This window comes from Malurus melanocephalus, unplaced genomic scaffold (genome assembly GCF_030028575.1).
Source record: "Malurus melanocephalus ecotype Western Australia unplaced genomic scaffold, MMel_1.1 scaffold_68, whole genome shotgun sequence".
Taxonomy (NCBI): domain Eukaryota; kingdom Metazoa; phylum Chordata; class Aves; order Passeriformes; family Maluridae; genus Malurus; species Malurus melanocephalus.
Genome location: NW_026623300.1, coordinates 638,080 through 659,295, shown reverse-complemented (window position 1 = coordinate 659,295; position 21,216 = coordinate 638,080). Strand labels below are relative to the sequence as shown.

The window sequence follows — 21,216 nt, the reverse complement described above, 5'->3', positions numbered from 1 at the left end:
CTACAGTGTTCCATCCAAATTAATTTTAAAATACAAAAAACTGTCTGTGAGTTTGGGGCTGTAGTGGCTATGGCTCTTTGTAGAGCAGATGCTCAGTGAAATTAGAACAGGGGTACCTGCAGTGCCAGCAGTGACTGAGGAACAATTACATGGATAAGCAAGAAGGTGTTCATTCTGCTTTGTTGAGTGTTGTTATCTAAACCTCCTTTGCTCTTTAAGCTGTGTTTTCTTATTCCATTTTGCATTACAACCCCAGTCTGTAGCCCAGAATTCTAAGTAGTGTATAGCCAGCCAAGACCTGCAGTCCCTGGTGTCTTTAGGATGCACAGCTAAAACTCTGCCAGAAGAGGTAGATTGCAAAGGACCTGGGAATATTAGCAGAATTGGGGAACAGCCTGGGCTATACCAGATGCTAGATGGGATTGGGAAAGCAATCAAGAACCCAGAGAAGTTGGAATTTAAACATTATATATGAAAATTGAAATAAACTGGAAGAAGGAGGGAAGCACTGGTGACTAGACTAAACTTAGTTCAAAATCCAGCACTTTCTGTCTGACTATGGAAGAACGTAGCACTTATTAATRATGAATATTTCTCCAGTAGATGGTGAGAAATACACTTTTTTTTTTTAACCCAGAAAAAAATTCTATTTCTGTAATGACACAGGAGCAAATCACAACAAGATAGAATGTAGGGCTCTAAACTTCTCATGGTTCCCCTACTGGGCAGCCAAATGTCTAGGAAACCTTTCAGCACTAGACTTTCCAGTGCACCCAGTTCCTTGAGGGCTGTGGGAGGGAGGCAGGGAAGAGGGAGGTCTCTACAGCAATGGGGAGGATACACAGGTTTTTCTCTCAAAGGCAGAGTCTCTGTCTCTTACCCTGTTGCACGAAGGATCCATAGACAAACCACATGGAGTTGTAGAGGGTTGTAGACGTCATGGATCCCATCTGAAGGCGCGGGGGGTTGAGCCAGTTCAAGAGGTAGACCAGGAGCCCTACCAAGAGCACCGTGCCAGCAATGCAGGCCCACAGGGAGAGGTCAAAGGGTGCCAGGCAGGCAAACATGTCCACGGTCTTCTCCGCCTTCCGCAGCAGCACGCCCACCGAGTAGTCCATGTAACGYGTCGTGAAGTCCACCACGTTCTCCCTGTCAGGGGTGATGGTCAGGGCAGAGATCCCTATGTCAGCTCTCTGAGGGGAGGAAGAGAAAATAACACACATGAGTAGGAGCTACCAAAAGCGTCGTGGCACCTCTGTGATTCACGGCAGCTGAACTTAGGGAGAGTCAGACGGCAAGACCAAGGTGTTCAGCATCACATGCTGTCATTGCACAGAAATGGGACTAAGGCTTGAACAAAGCAGATAAACTATGTGTCTTAGTTTCTGCAAGCAAACCTTACTTGGTGGATTCCGGCASATCAGTTCTCCTTGTTGTTATTTTTCAAGAAATCAGAATACAGATAATACCTGGAGGAAGTCTACTTTTGATCATTTTTGTCACCCTGGCTTACTCAAGCCATCACTGCCATTGTGGCAAAAGGCAGATTTTGTGCATAGCAGATCCAATAATAGCAAACTGCCTGACAGAGCCAAATTTATCAAATATTTGATTATTATTTGATGATCATAACAAAGGGCTACTACCCCAGGAGTACCTGAAATTCCATAAATCATCAATTTTATCTGCCAAGTCTAGAGTGCAGAAGAGCAGATAATGCAYGCAGTTCCTTTACAATTAATTCCTCTATATCCTCCTGATAAGCAATTCCTCCAGCAATGCCARCCTGTCCTGCAGCTACCCTGGACTTGCTTTGTGCCATTTCCATTTTTTTATAGTTTGAAGAACCCATTTCAGATAAGAAGAGGATGAATAACATTTCTCGCTCTAATCATTGTATTTCACACTGTGTATTAGGTCTCCAGGGACACCGGGCACAACTACAGCAGGTGCTCCTTTACTTTTCACAGGTACAATTAGAACTTCAGTGAAAACAAGAAAGGTTATTTAAAGCAGACACATGAATACCATTTTAAAAAGCGGYAAGACCACAAATTCTAGATGTTTTAATATGACAAAAGAATACTTAAAATATTTAAACTTCTACTACAGCTCAATTGAATCCATTTTAGTTCTGTCTAAAGTGGTGTGTGTGGTCTTTTGAAAGGGGGTTAGGAGAGGACAAAAACTTGAAAGTACTGAGTCGAATTTTATTAACTCTCTTGAATTTCTTTCTTTTTGCCCAGAGAAGGCAGGGATTCCTAGTTCCTTAGAAATGTAATTTGAAATATTGAGTGGGAAGGTATGGCAGCTGAAACTGATTAGAAAATTTTGTAAATCAACCGGGCTCTTTCAGTATGATGTGCAAAACACTCTGCAGACCATGGTACAAACCTACTTCCTAATCACAGGGCACTTAAGACTTCAGTTTAAATGATGTTACTTTAACTTTATATTGATTGTTCACTGGCTTGAGAAAATGGCAGAGGATAGCTGGAAGCCTGGTGATTTGGACAAAAAAAGAATTTGAAAATATTGATTTTCTTAAAAGCTATGAATTAGAGCTTCAGCTTTACTTTGTGTGTTAAATTCTCCAGCGTCATAAGTGAAGTTGTGTTGATGAGCAGAGCTGAAAGCATGGCTTCATGAACTCACTTCAGGTCCCTTCCTAACAAATTTTTGTGAGTGATGACCCAACTGCCCTTTGCCCATGGGCAGCAGTGAACTCGGTAATTACAAATTATCCATGGAAACATTCAGGTTATCTGAGAGTTTCTATCCTCTCATAAAACTTCTGCTCAATGAGTGACTCGAGTGATTCACAGCATCTGCTAACAGTCAACTCCTAGCTCCAAAGAGCAACATGCAAACCAGCCATCATTTGAACTGTTTTCCACAACTGTGAATACAAATATGCTTCTAAAAGAATTTACAAATATAAAAGTCCAATAGTTKTCAAACATGAAATTAGGATTGTATTTAATGAATAGCATAGGTTTGGGGYTTTTTCCCCTGAATGTATATCAAAAAGAAAAATAGAAATTTAGGGGTAAAGGAGAACACGTGGAAACAAAAGGTCCTAGACTCAGCCTCTGTCATTAACTTGGCTGGGTTATTAATTATCAGCATATTACTAAAATATTTCCCTACCATCCTGATCATTTTAAGTTRCTCATTCCAGTTGCCCTGTTGTAAGATGCTTACAGATTCTCCATTGAAAAGCAATGTACACCAGTAAAGATACTTTTACCAAATAATAGCTGACTGTATGACTAACAGAATTTTCTTCTGCTTTCCCCCTGCTTTTTACACCAAAACTTTTTTTTTTTTCTCCATTAAATACACTGAAGAAGATTACATGAAAAAAACAGACCACATCGGATCTATGGAAACAATACTTGTAGCTTGCATCTCTGGGAAGAAACCTCTCCACATTGCCCAGAATKATGGTTCCACTCCAGTTATCAGCCAACTGTGACAGTGGAACAACATTGTGTGAATAGAAATGCTGCGTTTCCTTTGCTGTACTGCAGCAACGTTGTGATATAATTATGTCTTGCTACTTTATATGCTACATATGTAATTAAGGCTTTGAGGTGACCTWATTGCAGCCTTCTAGTACCTGAAAGGAGCCTACAAGAAAGATGGAGAGCGATRTTTTTTCACAATGGTCTGGAATGACAGGATGGGGGGAAATGTCTTATACTGGAAGAGAGTAGGTGTAGATAAGATATTTGAAAGAAATTTTTTACTGTGAGGGTGGTGAGACAGTGGAACAGGTTGCCCAGAGRAGCCCCATCACTGAAAGTGTTCAAGGAAGGACTGTGATGGTGTGAAAAATATCCTGCCCATGGCAGCAGGGTTGGAACTAGGTGATCTTCAAGCCATTCTGTGATTCTATGTGTCTTTATTTCTTGAGAAGTAGTAAAGTGAAAAGCAGAAAGGAGAGACATAAATCCTGACTTCTTAACATTCCAGTGTTCAGCTGTTAAAAAAAAAAAAAAGCTACACTGAAATATGAAAACTCATATTCTTAAATTGGATCATAAACATCAGTTTCCCAGAAAACTACATGTTAAYGCAAACCCAAACTAAAGCTTCATTCGATACTTGATTTACTGATAGTGAGCATTCTTGATTACATATAGATTCTGTCATCTTGTTTCAAAATTGGAAGATGAAAAAAATTAAATGCTTGTCATTAACATGTCAGATTGGATCAGAAAAGACATCAGTTTGAAGAAGTAAAGGTTCACTTAGTGCTTTTGAGATTGAAAGGCGAGTGCATGCAATTATGTCAATATTTAGATACAAAGCTGCCAATCTGAATTATGAACATCTATAGCTCTCCACTCACTAAGTTTTTGCAGTGCCAAAATCAAACCCTGACTGTCTTACACATTTCTCATGAATGAAACAGTGACTTTGGAAACGGATTGAAAAAAACAGTGGAGGGCATTATTTTGTGTGACCTGCTTAGGAATTTATATTTATCTTCCTCAGCGGCAGTTCTCCCGAGGCCATTGTAGAGCAACATTACCAGAATGAGAAAATCCAACAGAAATGACCAAATGGGTCTCATAGCATTTCTATTGGTGTCAYAGAACCAGCTTATCAGCAAAGCCTAGAAATCCCTGAAATGTCCCTAAGCTACTGCTTTAGCAAGCACATCTCATATACATGGAAACCAATCTTCTGCTGATTCCTGTGGTTCATGATCAAAACCAGGGAAAATGAATGAAGGTGTTCTAAACTGGTCCTATGAGGCCCTTCTTTTTATCCATTTTCAATGTTAAATCAAGTTTTAGCAAAAGGTAGAAGTGACGGGACGCAGTCCCACATTACACAGTTATTAATATGGACAAACAAAAACCAATCAGAGAGMCATTTTTACTCAATACACATTCATCCAAATAATTCTCCTTTTACTCAGCTATTATTTTTTCTTCTCATGCTGTCTTTTCTGTTTTTTTTTCCTTCTCATGCTATTCCCCTTAGGAAGGTGCAAYAAAAAAAGAACCTTGTAAGAGGCTCCTACTTGATTTGCAGTTTCTCTCAGAAATGATTAAGCCTGGATTTTTCCTTTTCTGACGGACCCAAGTGAAATCAGGCTGTTTTCCCTATACTATTTGCTTCCTCGTGGCTCTCCATTGGAAAAAAAAAAAAAAATCCTTGCAATCAAGGTAGCATGGCAAGATGTGGAAAGCAATGGTTGACGGAGGTGAGTATCACCAGAAAGCCCAGAGCCATGCTGCAAAGCTGCCTGTGCTCTCCCAGARGTGGCATAAGCCACTTCTCTTGCCTGTCACACAGCCTCATCCCTCAGGCAATCTGGACAGAGGGCGACTAAAGAAATCAMTGTGAGAAGACACAGATAATTAACAGTATGAGAAAGATTTGTGGCAAAGCACTGCTCCCTTGAGATGGTTTTAGCCTCTTCATGGAGGGCTGCTGCTCYCTGAACTAATCCTATTTGTGCGATGAAGCTCTAGAGGATGCAGTGAGAGCCCTGGTCATTTGACAGGAGAGGGACAAGAGCACCACGTGCTTCTCTCAAAGAGCATTTATTCTCTGAAGATCACCTGGTTCAGATGTTTAGCAGGCAGAAAACTGTATAGCATGACTACTTTCAGGTTATTTTGACTAGAAAAGCTGCATGGACAAAGTCTGTACCTAATATTGGTCTTGACTGTCAAAGTAGGGGAGCTTTGAATCAGTTTCCAAGTTCAAATTAAAGACCACTTACTATGTTCTGCTGATTCCAACCCCTGTTTTAGCAGCCAACAGAAACCCTGTCTCTGAAGCTGGAACGGAGTGAACTTGGCACAATGTCACGTCTGCGGAGCCAGCTGTGGGCACAGGGCATGTACTTGGCACAGCTGGGCTCCTGCCCTGCCATCCAACTCCAGCAGGGCTGCTGCAAACAAGAGCAGGGCTGCACCAGAGACTGCTGCATGCTGGAGATGATTAATGCAAGCACTGAATATTGATCTGGAACACAGAGATCATGTGGTTGCTACAGCAACTGCTGTTTCACATGGCACATCTGCAGTGACCACAGACACCTTTCTCAGTGAGATGCTCCCTGCAACTGCCTGAAAGGAGGTTGCAGCAAGGTGGGGATTGATCTCACGAGTAACAAGCAATAGGACAAGAGGAAATGGCCTCAAGTTGAGCCAGCAGATGTCAGGAAAACTTCATTCACAGAAAAGGTGGCCAACTGTTGGAAAAGGCTGCCCAGAGAAGTGTCTGAGTCACCCTYCCTGGAGGTATTTAAAAGACAAGTAGATGTGGCACTTCGGGGCATGGTTCAGTGATTGACTTGGCAGTGCCRGGTTAGCAGTTGGACTCGATATCTAAAGGTCTATTCCAGCCTAAATGGTTGTATGATTCTGTGCACTCAAAAAGAGAAGGCAGCTATTTTCCATTACCCTTGAGTGAGACTTGTCTTTTGCAGAGCTCATTTCTGGCTGACACACTAACAGGGAAAGACTACTCCCACTGTTTCTGGAATTCCTCCACTTGTTGGCCAGACTATCATGCAAAACTTGGTTGGGAAAACAAGGAAACGCTGTGTTTCAAACAGGTTAGGTCTTTAATTTAAAACTATGCTCTGCTCCTTTACTTCCCCTTATAAGGTTGCCAAGCGGATGGAAATTTGGGTACTGGGAGCAGAACTCRGTTCACAGCAAATAAGAAAGCAGCCTTTCAAGAACAGCTTGCACTTGGTCAGGGGTGGACAGACACTGGCGGCTCGCCCAGAGGTTCTTTTGCCTTAAGAGGGACAGAGAATGGGAGAGAAGAACACAGTGAACCTTAACTGCTAATTAATTATCTAAGGGTAAGGAAGATGAAAAATGATACACTGCCGTAGCATAGGGAAAACACGAGTTTTGAATTCCAAATGCAGTTCCATTAAGTCTTTACACACTGTAATGGCACAGAAAGATTTCATGAAGACTTTGGCCCTGAAGACTCATTTACAGCAAAATAATAACAGACTGGTAAATCTGTTGCACTTGAGACATTGATTTACAGATCTGGGTGGCTACCACCTTAAATGAGCTATTCCTTTGAATCCCTGCCTGCCCAGGSGACAAGAATGCCATACATGTTTTTCCTTTGAGCCATTTCAGTTGTTATGAGTTCTGCTGGAAGAATCACTTGTTGCAAATAAATAAAAAAACATTCCAGGCCCACTTTCATTTCCAGACCATCCAGGATTGAGACTCCTCCAGTTTATGCTATGCAGCGGCCTGATGAGAACTGAAGGAGTAGGTGTAGCATAAAAACAAATTTAGAGGCAGAAAGAATGGTTAAAAATAAATCAATTGTCCATTGTGGTCTTACATCTCAAAATCATATGAGGGATTTTTAGTCAAGGTTTAAAAGRTGATGGAAAATATACTTTTCTAACTGTCTCCAGCTTCTTACCATTTATGAATACACAGTTCCASCTTCCAGCTTCACAAGGACATATGGAGATGCAAAGGAAGTTTATTACTACAGTGTAGATATATGAATTGTGCTATGGGCACAGAATGAGTGRCTGTTTTTTTCCATTCCAACAGGCTTCCTGCTGTTCAGGAAGGCAGAATAGGTTAAACTTACCAACTTAAAACTTTAACCCATAAGGTTAATACTTTCTTTAACCCACAGAGGTTAATATTTTCTCTTTTTAAAGATTTATTTTCTTTTTCCTTATTGCAAGACTTAAGTCCTGTATCTGACCAGGATGCTCCTCACCRTTTGCAGTGCTTATGAATTAAATTCCACCTCCAGATTTGGAAAAACACTTCTACAACCAGTGTCTAAGTTATTTACATGAATATTTACTGCAGTTCTTTAAGGAAGCACAATGAATGTAGGTCTCTATAATTGTAAAAGCTGCCTCTTCATGTTAATTAAGAGCAAATAAAATGCATATATTCATGGTACAAATGAGGCATAGGCAGAATAAAGTCTGCCTAGTCTTTTTCCTCTCAATGGGAGAAACTGCAAACAGATTGGATGTGAGGAGTGGGCAAAAAGAAAAAAAAGAAAAACATTGCATATTCATTTGGTTCAATTTATTTATGATATAATATGGAACAAATGAAGTCAAATTAAGTAGTCTAACTGGTTTATTAATTACAGAATAGATAATATATTACTCTTGATTCATACWTCTACATAATGTGTTATTATATATCAATAAAACATTTTCTGTTGATTATATACTTCATGCATTCATCACACCAACATTTTTCTAAGTGTTATACATTATTTATGTAATGTATCACTAATTACTGCAACACCAATTTTTCCTCTTTTGAACAGCCTCTTCAACCCATTTGTGTCAGGTCTTGCCAAACTAATTAGGATGCTGTGCATCCCATTATTTGACTGCATTTAGATTTTACTTTGGTTGGGGAAAAAAGAGATTGCCCTGCTTCTTAAACAGCTACCATTACAGCGTTTGTTATTTCCAGTTTTTTTGGTACTGCCCGATGCACACCATCAAGTGTTGAAAAAAAGTCCTATCAATTACTCATAAAAAAGGTTACTGGCTGATGCAAACAAAACATACCACATATTGCATAGCCTYATCACATGACCTTATTTAGTAAATTATTAATGGGCTTACCTTAAACACCAGTTCTCCTATCAGGCCGTTCCACGACCCATCATCCTGAGGACTCCCATACTTGTGATCTGGTGCTACGTAAATTTCATACTTAAAGCCGAGGTAAGTGGCCAAWGCTTCCAACACGTCTATTGAGAAGCCCTGATACTTCTTTGGTTTTCCCAGAACATTTTCAGACACCATGACAAAGGGCTCTTCCTAAACAAAAAAACAAAGGAGGAATCTGTTAATAAAGCAATGAMATGCCATGTTTAGGTGCTGTTTGTTTTTAAATAAAGGAAGAACTATTCAAATATTATTCATACAAAAATCTCCTAAAATATATTGTTAGCAGTGCCCCTTAAATTCTGTGAAATGCTATTTCGTTTTGGATTTCCTTCAACAGAGAAATTTTATTCTCTACTTTATATTTCAGAAGTAGACCTTTTGCTGTAACATTTCAACTGAAATGCTTTCTAGGAATGCCAGCTGACCACACTTATGGTCAGCAGGACAGACATCTGGCTGTAAATATAGAAAATTCGACAGCACTGCCATTTTGCCCTAGCTGGGCAAACACTGTACCTAATGCAACCACTAATTCATGTTGGAAGGAAAGAAAAACATGCCAAAACTGAAACATGAATTGTTCTTGTCCTTGTAYTGTAACCTCAATATAGGCCAGTGAAATTTAAATAGTTCTGTCCAAAGAAATTCCATTTGATGAGTTTAGGGACAATCAACTATWGTAGTTAAGGTTGTCTATAAAAATGATTGCTAAATATTCCTCTAAAAGATGGCCRTCATAAAGGATACATACAGACACCCAAAGCTGGTACTGAAAGGTGGACAGCTAAGGACCACACAGCCAGTACCASCTGCAGCAACATGAAAGCCAGGAGGCAAAGGTTTTTTGGGTGAAGCTGTGCATATTGCTTTTTATGGCTGTAGGAAGACAAAGCCTGGCTTCAGAGGTGATTACACCCCCCCAAAGCAGGACAAACTGCAAAATGCTAGACTGGCACATCTTAGGAAGGATAAAGGTGAACACATGATCAAGGCAACATAGCATAAAAAAGGAACAAGTTGGGCAAGATGAYGTGATAGTATGAGTACTTAGGGGAAGTAGCTCATGAAAATGTTTGTCTCCATTAATTTCCCTGTTATGGCATGTTTTAAGGAAGACGCCACACATTAATACTGATACATGTTAACAACATGCTACATATCAAGAGTGATATAATTTAACATCACAGAATCCCCGGAAACTGATGCGAGATGGTAYAGCCTTATCTCTGGGTCCTAGCCATGACCTCTCCTAAATTCAAATTCCAAGCAAAAATTAACCTAGTCTGGCCACAGTTTGCTAAATGCTTCATTATTKAAAAGTACAAAATACAGTTCTTATTTACTCTGATAAAATTCTCAGATGTACCAATAATTAGGATACAACAGCTGGTTTGAARTAATCTTTTCACATCCTTTACTATACACCCTAATAAAAGTTAAAAATATGAAATGAGAGAAAAGATTTTGGGCACAGAAGACCTTCACGCTTGAAAACAGAAGGAGCAATACTAAAGTTAATAGCAGAAAAGAACAATTAGGGCTGAGATTAACTTGGTTGTGTTAATTAATTGGACAATCAAAGAGAAACATTTGCTTGTAGCTGTGCTACAGATGTGGATGATAAAGTCAAGCAATAAATTTTGGCCTTAGAAAAGGCAGGGAGGGAGAAGAGGAGAATGATTGCTTTTCAGAAGTTCAGTTCTCTAAACCCAGAGTCTCTATTTGCGATGGTTTTTAGTCAGTAGTGATTCTAAATTCCAAGCTTTGATAGTAATCTTTTAGTTCCACAATGAAAATCCAGTTTTAAAGGCTTAGTATTTTTGCACAGATCACCTCTTTTTGAATAAATTACAGAAAACATTATGGAAAGAACAGAGAGGAACCATTCAGATCTTAAATACAGCACCATAATGAAATACATGAGAGAAGAAAAAAGGTGTGTTCTGTGGGCTGTTTACAAGGAAGGGGTGGTCTTAGCTCAGCTGTTCATGATTTTACCCATGCCAATCACTTCATTAGGAGATCATTGAATGGCCAATAAGGTAAATTTTTTTTTTTTCTGCAATTACAATCATGGATTCTGTGGCTTTATTTTGAGACTTTCTTGGTCAGCTGAATCCTTTTTGCCCCTTAGCATGGACAGAAAGACTTCCTAGCCAGGGCACTATACAGAAAATATTCAGTAAAGAGAAGGTTACTGGCTTTTGAGGTTAGAGAAAACAATCGCCACTGGGACTTACAACTAACATTGGAGTCTTATGTCCTTGTACTATGTTTGGAAGAATTSCYRTGYTCAGGTTTAAGCCCCTCACCAAAASAAAGACACTGAGGKRCTGGAGTGAGTCCAGAGAAGGGCAATGGAGCTGGRGAAGGGTCTGGAGCACAGCTCTGATGAGGAGCAGCTGAGGGAGCTGRGGGTGTTTAGTCTGGAGAAAAGGAGGCTCARGGGGACATYACTGYTCTCYAYAAGKACATGAAGGGAGGTTGTGRMAAGGTGGGGATTGGGCTCTACTCCCAAGAAACAAACTATAGGACMAGAGGAAATGGTCTAAAGTTKTGCCAGGGGAGGATTACTTTAGATATTAGGAAAAATGTCTTCACTGAAAGGATTGTCAAGGTRTAGAACAGGCTGCCCAGGGAAGTGGTGGAGTCACCATCCCTGGAGACAATATAAAGATGYGTAGATGTGGCAYTTTGGGACTTGGCARWGYKGGGTTAATGGCTGGACTTGATGATCTTAAAGGTCTTTTCCAATCTAAATGATTCTATGAAGAGRGTTTTGAAATTAGGTAATTATATGGGTGGTTAGAATTCAAAAAGCRTATTGAAAATGACCTCTGTATCTACTCATCAAAAATTTCTTGACACACTGGAATATAACACTTTCATAGTGACACTGTATTCATTCAGTAGGACTCTGCATTTATTAAATTTTCCCTTTTTCTCTACTGATGGTAGCGAAAAGAAAAAGAAAAAAAGAAAGCAAGAAATGAAGCTCAGTTGTTGACACTGACTTTAGAAACAGTGGACAGGAACATTAAATGATTCCTATAGGCCAGGCTGAGCCTTGGCAATCTCAAGAAGCAAATATTCACTTAAAAAACTCCCATTCCCCACAAATGTTAAGAAACTGCTCCCCAAACTGAAATTCACTCTCATTACTAGATTTCTCAACTCCCTTCCAATGGCTGCTGGATGACGAAGCAGAGCCATTACAACCCACAGGAAACATTAAGTCTGATAGACTATAACCAAAATATTTCCAAGCATAAGGTGCTTGGAAGTCAAAATCACTTGTCTTGTTAGTCAAAATCACTTTTTCCTTGACTCATAAATTAATTAATGTACCCCTTTTAAATGTTAGTMATTTTGCCTTTCCTTCCCTAAAAGATTTTAGTGAAATATGCATCTCCAAATATTAATTTCCTCAAGTGCTTTATTGACCACTGTTTTGGGGATTTTATTTGGCTAGGAACAGCACAGYAGCTTGTTATTTTTAATTGAACAACAATGTACATAATTCATGTTAGAATCAATGACCAAAATTTAATTGAAACATTTTATTCTTTCATTACAGAAATTATCCCACTATCAAGTTATAAAATTGCTGCAAAACTAAATACATTCCCCATGCCTTAATAACAGTAAAACAAACATGAAGGTTTCAAATCTTCAAGATCCTGGATAATTAAATACTATACTCATTCRATATCCTATTGTGCCAATGGGCTTTTGGTGCTGTATTAGCACCAAAAACCACTGCTCTCTGATCTGTGCTTTTCAAACAGATTGATTAGAAAGTCAGAACTAACAGAAAAGTCACCTTATCTACAGCAAGAAGCTCATTCACATCCCAGAAATGGAAAAAAAAAATTAAGGGGATTTTACATTTGGCCTTTGCCTACCACAATTCTTATACATACAGTTAGTCTGCTACATTTTTGGATGATATTTTTATAGTTWTCTTCAACAAGACATGAAGTTTATTTTTTCATTTACAGTATTTTAAAGAGTATTTTTTCCTCCTAAGTGAAATGGTTCTGGACTTATTACAGTCTTTAGCACAGTTTAAAAGAAACAGACAAAGAATGTGAAACCCTCTTCCCAGGTCCTCCCATTTCTCAGCAACAGGACTAAGACTTCTTTCACAGCGATCTACAGCAATGGTCTATTAGGATGCTGCCAAGCTTTGTGTATTGATTTTAATTCAAAATAACTTAATGCAGGTAACAGCTCTTTCTGAACCATATGATAGGAGTATGGATTGAGACTGGAATTGATTGGAGTGTTTTAGAGCATGTCTGAAGAGTACAACGGTGGCTTTAATGGAGCTAGCTCAGATACTTGAATTAGCAGAAATGTGGTATGGGTACACTAACCTGCCGGGACCTACACTGCTCTCCTTTTGGAGCCTTGCAAGGGCTCCTRTTCATACCAGCCTCTGTCATGAAGKTCACCTCCTTTTCCATCTTCCACAGAGCACGGAAGGATAATTACCGTGAGAGTAAGAACCTCTTTCTGTTTAAAAGTCAAATTTGCTCTGTGAATGGTGTGAATTGCTCTGGAATGCAAATATGCCTGCAGAGCAGATGGGTAAGGGTCAGCAAGGAGATAAGAGCCAAGGAGCCCTGAGAGGCAGCCCTTGACACAGAGATGAGTTAGGTTTGTCCTACTGGGCTTTGCATTGCACCTACCTTGCTGTCAAGCTGTGGCCCCAGCCAGGTCCCAAAACATTTGAATTGCTTGATATCCACCTTACCTAGTGTATAATACCTGCTGCTTTAGAAAAATGGATTGAAAATAATAATAATTGAAAAAAAAAGGTGCTGGGTTTCCCAGCAGGCTGTGAGATTAAAGCTTGTCAAATGAATGCTCACAGTAGGCATGTGCAGCGTGAATAACTGTAAGGTTTATGACCTGTTTTAATACAAGCTAGGTAGCTCAAAGTGACATAAAATAACTATTAAAAAAGGCCTGTGCCCYGTCAGTAACAATTTAAATTTGGCCCTTGTACAGGTGGAGGAAGAGGAACAGAAAGACAGGTTCTGCCTCTATCAAGCAACTCTTTCTGCTCTTTTAATAATGGCTTTAATTATTACTATTTTGGGTACTACTGCAGTCCAATATACCAATACAGAGAGCAATATATAATTTGCCTCAATTAAAACTACTTTTCTTAAAAGATTGCAGGCACTAGTTCAGGAAAGTGCTGCTTGACAGAATAAAGATACTTTACAGAAGCCCACAGCATTCAGTCATGAAAATAGGGAATGGGATGGGGACTGAATGAGAAAAGTGGTCACCAAAAATATTGGRAGAAAGTATAAGAAACATTATCTATGAGACTTTTCCACACTATTATAAAATATGTATTCAATATTTTATGAGGTATCTTGCACATAATCTTTCCTGAAGTTCATTTCTATTGTACAGTCATTCTCTGATGTTTTTGTCCTGACATTTTTAATCCTTTGTCACTTCTGACTGTTTGTTCCTTTGCATATGCTTAAATACTGTTTTATTTCATCTTTCTTATGCCTGTCCTTTTCCCAATCACTCTGCAAGTTACTCCAGCTTCTTGGAAAGAACTTTTTTTTTTACTCTCTTTAAGCCAGTGTTGGAAGTCAAATCCCAGACAGCTTCAGCTTTTGAAACCAGGCCTTTATCTTGRTATCTTACTTTTCATCTTCTCTCTGAGTGGTAAATTCAACAGCAAAAGGGACTGAAGATGTAGACCTCCTGCCAGCTCATGTCCCTAATGACACTGTCTTGCTTTCAAACGTCTTTCTTTTCTAATCGGGGCAACAAATGCTCATGAATTTGATACCAACCACTGAGAATTAAACTAGTCCATGTATGAGAACATTTTCCATGGTACAAATGATAGCTCTTAATTATTTTTTTTTCTTTGCTTATCTGCCCTTTTGCCAGTTCTTTCACTACATCCTGCCCCACAGTGCCCACCGGCAGCCAAGGGAGACAGACCTGCAGCTCCGTGTGAGTAACCCGGGTAATAACTCTCCAAATATATTGTACAGGGATGTATGGCAGCACATAATTCAGCATGCCTTGCTGTCATCTTGCTTTCCTTTATCCTGCTTGCCTTCTTAGAACCCTCCAGATATGAAAACACATTCCTGTCTGGGAGCTGTTCTGAATTTTCATGTAGAGTCACAAATATCTTTTGCACCATCAGGATATTATGCATAAGGCTCTGTACTTTTCAGTCAAGGTGTTAATGCTTTAAAACAGGGAAAATCAAACTTTTTCCTTTTTCAAACAACAGGGGCTTTTTTAGAAATATGATTTTATAAATATCTGCTGGCCTATTCAATGTCMAATGGGCCAAATGTCATTCCATTTCCAATGTCTTAATATTCATATGAATAATTCAATAAGTGCCATGGATAGTAAAATAGTATTATGAGAATATCTGCTGAATTTTAGGTCTTTTTCAATAAAACTGAACAATAGAAAAAGAGCATAAACCAAAATGGATATATAGATAAATTTGTTCTTAGCAATTGTTCATTCAAAACACYCTGAATTTGTTTGGAACTACTGTGCTGACCTTTGATTGCACTAYATTTCAGAAACTCAGAATACATTTCAGAAATTCACCAGCAAGTGACTTGAACTTAAGAGCAACTTGTCAAACACAAAGTTCAAACTTCAGCTTTATGTGTGGAAGCAGTTCAAGACAGAGACATCTGATATTTAAGTTAGACAAAATAAACCTTTTCTAGAAATGTAGAAAGCGCGTTATTAATACAACTTTGATGAAAACATCGAATTACTTGTACACAAACATGACCATAGTTGTCCTCAGAATAAAGAGAAATACTTCTTATTGCTATTTATGCAAAAGAGAGCATTTACATTTACTAYAGAGGAGCCAGGATTCTTTGCCAAGTGAAACCAGATGATTTCCAGTTTCGGGCTATGCTGTATTCTGTCATACTCACAAAAAGGTTTTGGGTTGGGTCTGCAGATATGTAGCCCATAATTTTTAAATTTACTTAGTGAAAGGAATTAGTAGATGGATGYGAATGATGGGAATTGTTCAGCATTTGCTTACTGAAAGACTGGGGAGATAGTTCATAGTCATTTATGATTTTCAGACTCTAGAATGTTTCTTTTCATTAGTATAATGTGGTACAAACCCAGGTGTTGCAATTTACTATCCTCTCAAATTCCACTACAAGTTTTAGAACAAGTCCTTTTCAACTTGAAGGCATAACAACATGAAGTTGGACGAGAAGGGTTGCTATCTAGCAAAGTATGAGATTTGAACTATTAACAAAATAAATATACAAAATTAGTAAACTTCTCAACTCTTAATGAAAAAGATACCTATTAATATTCAAAGGYATTATTATTTAATTTTAATACTTGTTTCCCTAAATCAAAATCATATTGCTGGAAACTGGCAGAATTAGTTAACAATAACTAATCATTCACAGTCTGTATAGATTCTTTACTTTTAACAGAAATGTATTGACTTAGTTGAAGAAGAGCGAGAAAGATGGAAGAGAAAATATAATAAAGATCAGCACTAAAATAAAGTAAATTGGTGAAATCCCTCCTGCTTTCACACCAACAATAAGAATCACACATCTTTATCACACAGGTTAAATATAAATCCCCAGTTTTGTCTTATCCAGTAGATATAAAACTATTGCAGAGATGTGCTCTGTGTTGAACTTTAAATGTCTGTCTTTTCTGTTATTATTAATAGAGACTCCTACCATCTTAGCTAGGTTGGTTTTTTTTTTGTTTTGTTTTGCTTTGGTTTTTTTTTTTTTGCAATCTGATAAGTATTCATGCTATAATAATGTGAAAGAAGAATGCTCTCTGGCAAGGTACCTAAGATAACTGGGGATAAACGAGTAACAGTAGGGAGAGAGGAAAGAACAACTTTGTTTCTCTAAGCAAAATCCACAGATCATTTTTGTCAATGGATAATTATACGGAACCAATTAATATGAGTATCAGGCAAAACTAACACTGCCATTGCCAGCCAWTGCCACCATGATGCTATTTTGATGAACATGCAATTTAAGTACAATCTTCCCCTCTCTGTTACTATTTTTCCCTGTGTATTGATCTTTCTTATTTCGTTGGATTTTGCTATTGTTATTTGGGTTGATTTTGTTTTAGGTTTGTGGGTTTTTTTGGTTGTTRCTTTGGATTTTTTTATTTGTTTTTTATTTGTTTTGTTGTTTGATTTGTTTTGTCTTTTGTAGATACTATCACAGGATGTTCTCTAGTGCACTAAGAGCTGGAACAGAATGTTCACCCTGACAGACAAAGGTGTTTAAATACCCATAAAATAACTGGAGGGGGTACAAAACTGCTCTGTGGCACTGAAAGGCTCTGGTGATTTCACTTGCCACCCCARATGGAGCTCTTCCTTCACTGTGCACTGTCAGCAGTGAAAGCTGTGAAAACTCCTCTTGTCTTGTCTTTATAAACAAGTSTCAGGCCCTCAAACACGAGCAGATAGTAGCAAGAGGGAAAAAGCTCAATATCATCTTCAATGCTCTGCAGCCTTGGATTAACTTTGCATTTGGCCATTGGTGTAAAGAGGGATATATTTCTATATTTCATATTAATTTCTTTTTCTTTATTTCTTAATTTTTTTCCACTCTTAACAGCTTCTCCTGATGCAGAGTTTATGGTGGGGAACACAATGGCCTYGCAACACGAAGTACCTTCCTATTTTGGTAGACATTGTACATTCAGCGTGAAACCAAGAATTTTCCTGCAGCTGCTTAACACAAGATGTTGACTAAGGGGAAGAACCTGGCTGAAGTAAAGCTAGGATGGGACAGCAGATGTTTTACCAAATTAACRTTACTTGCCTTAAGATGACATTGAATAATTTCTGAATGCTATAATTTGTGTCAGACTGCACTCCTTTTGCCAAAGTGATTGGAATGGAATAGTTTAGAGCTTCAGCCAGGTAACTTTAGCTAACAGGGCACTTGAAGTTGCCCTTTATCAGCTTGTATGCTTGTGTTACATAATTTAGAATGTGCTTTTGTAAGAAACAGGTTTTAAGTGTTTGATTCAGTCTGAAATGCTCTGTACTGATAAATGATTTTATTTTGTGGAAAATGATCAATTTTTCTGTTTTTTTTCTTTTTAACCAGCTTAAATCAGACATTCTAATGCCAACTCCTTTCTTGGTAAAATGGTGTACTTAACAGAAAGATGAGGGAAGAGGAAGAAAATACATTCCTACTAGTCAAGAAGATGAGCATCTGCTTACCAGCACAGTCACCACACGCAGAACCACTCCTCGCATGTTATTCTCCAGCTTTCTGTCTGTTAGGGAYCCATTCAGCCCAGTGACAGGATTCCAGCAGCCAAGCTAAAAGAGAAAACAGTGATTATTTCCTCATTGCCTATAAAACTTCGCTGGTCATTCCTCTTAGGTGGCTTCGAGCAGGAACGTATGAAATACACAGAATACCTTCTGGAATCAATGGGATGGAAACTCAGGGAAAGGCTTGTGCACAGATTCATCTCTAAACTGAAAACGAAGCAATTAAGGATACAAGGTTTTGGTTTTAAATACCAGTGGGCAATGGATGACAGCATACAGGATTTGGGGTTATATGCATTGCCTTAAAAGAGGTCAGAGAGGACTTCTATATTACTGAAAARCTTTTAAAATGCACTGTAGCTGTAACAATATTTCTACCTTACTTTCAGTAATACACTAATTGGAGATATAATAGCTACCATTATTTTAGTACGCTGTCTGCTCCAGYGCATCCTTCCTAGTGGAGCTCTGACAAAAGGAATTACACTGGCTTTAATTAAAGCTTATACTACTAATTGCTAATGAAACAGGAGTGATTTTAAACCAGGTTAAAATTCCCATTTAAAGATGATCAAGGAAAAGACCACTGTATAGGTACATCACAGTATTGAGAGAATATTGCAATAGAAAATGCAGAAAAAGAAGGTTTCTGTAGACAAAGTTTTTGCTCAGGAATCTCTTTAGGATTATCTGCCTTTCATTCTGAGTTTGGTAGATACTGACTTGCAATTTAGCTTCCCTGAAAATATAACTTGCCTGTTTTTTTGTATGATGGTAGATCCTTATTTTGAGTAGAGAGAAACAAAAAATCAAACAGCTCYTAGCACCACATACCAACATAACCAGTGTCATTTTTGAAATTTATTACCACACTCAGCTGGCCCGCACAATTATCAGTGTTAAATGCAAAACCAGCAGAAGGACAATGACTGAGTTSAGAGGACTTTGAAGCAGAGTCTCAATTAAGGCAGGTAAACCAATGSCCTATGTAAAGTTATACAGCCAGAGACAGGCACCTGCAGCTACCAGTTCTTGCTCTGAATTGCCTTCTCCATGGTCTGTGAATGMAATCAGGGATGAGCATCTTCTGACCCCTATTTAAAGGAACAAAAGGTTTTGCTCCCTCTGACAAACCAAGATTAACATCAGCAAGTTATTGGTGAGCCAGTGGCCTCTACTAAGACTATTCTCTGAAAAATTCAACACCATAAACTGAGAGAAATATAAACAGTAAAACATCAAAAATATTACTGTAATTTCACACAGATTAATGGAAATGGCAGGTTGCCTCAAACCATCTGAAAGGGTTTGTAAAGAAGGGGAAAACCTTTTCTGACTGTACTTGAACAGGAATTTACAGAAATCATTATTTTCAGTCCTTTGTGTGAAAAGGCTTTGTATACGCGTTTCATAGATCTTTCAAAGCAAAACAGAAAAAAAGAACAAACTTCAAGTAAACATGTTTAACTATTCCAGAAGTCAATAATTTGAAATATTTATTTTCTTCATTAAACCTATTTTAGAGCAACTCCTTTATTTTTAAATTTCTATATATTAATATCAATTCTTTGAAGATGCCTCCTTAAAGAAATTAGTATCTCAAAAAGTAAAAAAAAAAACCCCAACTTTCTKCAATGACATAGAAGCTAGGCTTGACTCAATGGTCTCAAAAGTCTTTTCCAATCTAAATGTTTCCATKATTCTRTTTCCCAAAGCAAGATGGCTGGAAGTGTATTACCCATAATAGTACAGTGAAATGCAGCAAATGTACTCTCACTGTACATTGTACGTGATAAAACACTGCCATCCTACAGAGCAAAGCATTTCACAGTTTACATTTTCTGTACGAGAAACAGTGAAAACAATTCTAAGTTCAGAAAAAAAACTGCATTAAATTAATTTGGTGATTGTCATTCTTAGTCACACAAAGAAACTAATTAGAACTTAGATCCAATTAGCATATCCAAATGTGCTGGATGCATAATTACTGCAGAAACTCTGCTGCTTTTGCCACAACTAAAACCCTAGGAAGCTGATGAAAAGCCTTTTTATTCTTTCGAGGTTAAAGTCCATTTTTAATTATGTACATTAATGGGTACATATTTATTTAATTAAATTTTTAGCCCAACCTTACCTTTTTTAAGGAAAAAAAACCCCACCAACATAACTGATTCTGGAAATTCAGCAGAGCACTAATTTTCCTTTCAGAAGGCACTTTTTGTTTTCAATTATTGTTCATTTAATTTTCAATTCAATTGCTCCTTTATGCAGCTCAGTCATGGTGAAGACAAATGTGCAGTGTCTTGCCAACAAAGTTGAAATTGATTTTGAGTGGGAGCTGCTTACTGTTATTAGGAGAAAACAAATCAACATTTATTGATGACAATTTGAGTTTGTCATTGCGGCAAGGCGCAAATGTAACTACTGCTGAAACATCATGATGGGGGTGGTATGAAGCTCCCTCTTCAGCTTTGTCTCGTTTTACTGCTTCTGCAAAACATGGGCTGCCTGTGCGTTTATTCCTTTTCCTTTTGTTCTCTCCCTGATGGTTGAAATGAGAGAAYAGATCAGACAACAACAGAATCTCTYATTAACTCTGGAGGATTTGTGGAGATGGGTGATGGGAACTCTTACTGAGCACAGGGTTTGTCATCTTCACACCACATGAAATTTATCATTTATAGAGCTTTGTACTTCTGTTGCAGTTTCTTTTATTTATTCTTATGACAGCTTTCACTCTGCTAAGTTTGCTATAATGTGATGAAGATGGAAAAGTTGTCAGTCTTCTACTTCCTTTGATAYCTAATTTGCAATCTCTTTCTGTTCATCCCAAATCCCAGCTTGTTATCCTCACAATCATCATTGTTGAAATGGGCTTTGTTCTCCTGTTTTGCTGGCAAAGACAAAAATTTACTTCCCTTCTTCATTAGAAATTTTTGACTGTATGAACAACGCATTATGGAATGTCTTTAATTTGTATATCAATATTAAAGTAGGAAAAATGTATTTCATGTGCACTTGCAATTTCATTATTTATAAGGAACGTGATACACTAAAATCTATAACGCCTTTATGACAGAGCTTACAGCCAGTTTTCCTCCCCTACTTCCTATTCAACTAGGGAACTCTGATGAATATCTGAGAATACTCTTTTTCTTTTTTTTTTTTTTTTTTTTTCCCAGCAGATTGTGTCAATTAATCAAGAAAGATA

At 38.1% G+C, this 21,216-nt stretch overlaps 1 protein-coding gene across 1 annotated transcript in view; it reads right to left on the bottom strand.

Annotated features, from left to right (window-relative positions):
* The window catches only part of GRID2 (glutamate ionotropic receptor delta type subunit 2), a 659,493-nt gene that overhangs the window by 115,901 nt on the left and 522,376 nt on the right, over positions 1-21,216 (bottom strand). Inside the window, exons 9-11 of the mRNA XM_057366575.1 lie at positions 17,949-18,050; positions 8,627-8,824; positions 881-1,193 (exon numbers count right to left, since the gene is read on the bottom strand). Of these exons, the coding sequence (XP_057222558.1) occupies positions 881-1,193; positions 8,627-8,824; positions 17,949-18,050 (613 nt within the window). The remainder of the gene's footprint in view (positions 1-880; positions 1,194-8,626; positions 8,825-17,948; positions 18,051-21,216) is intronic.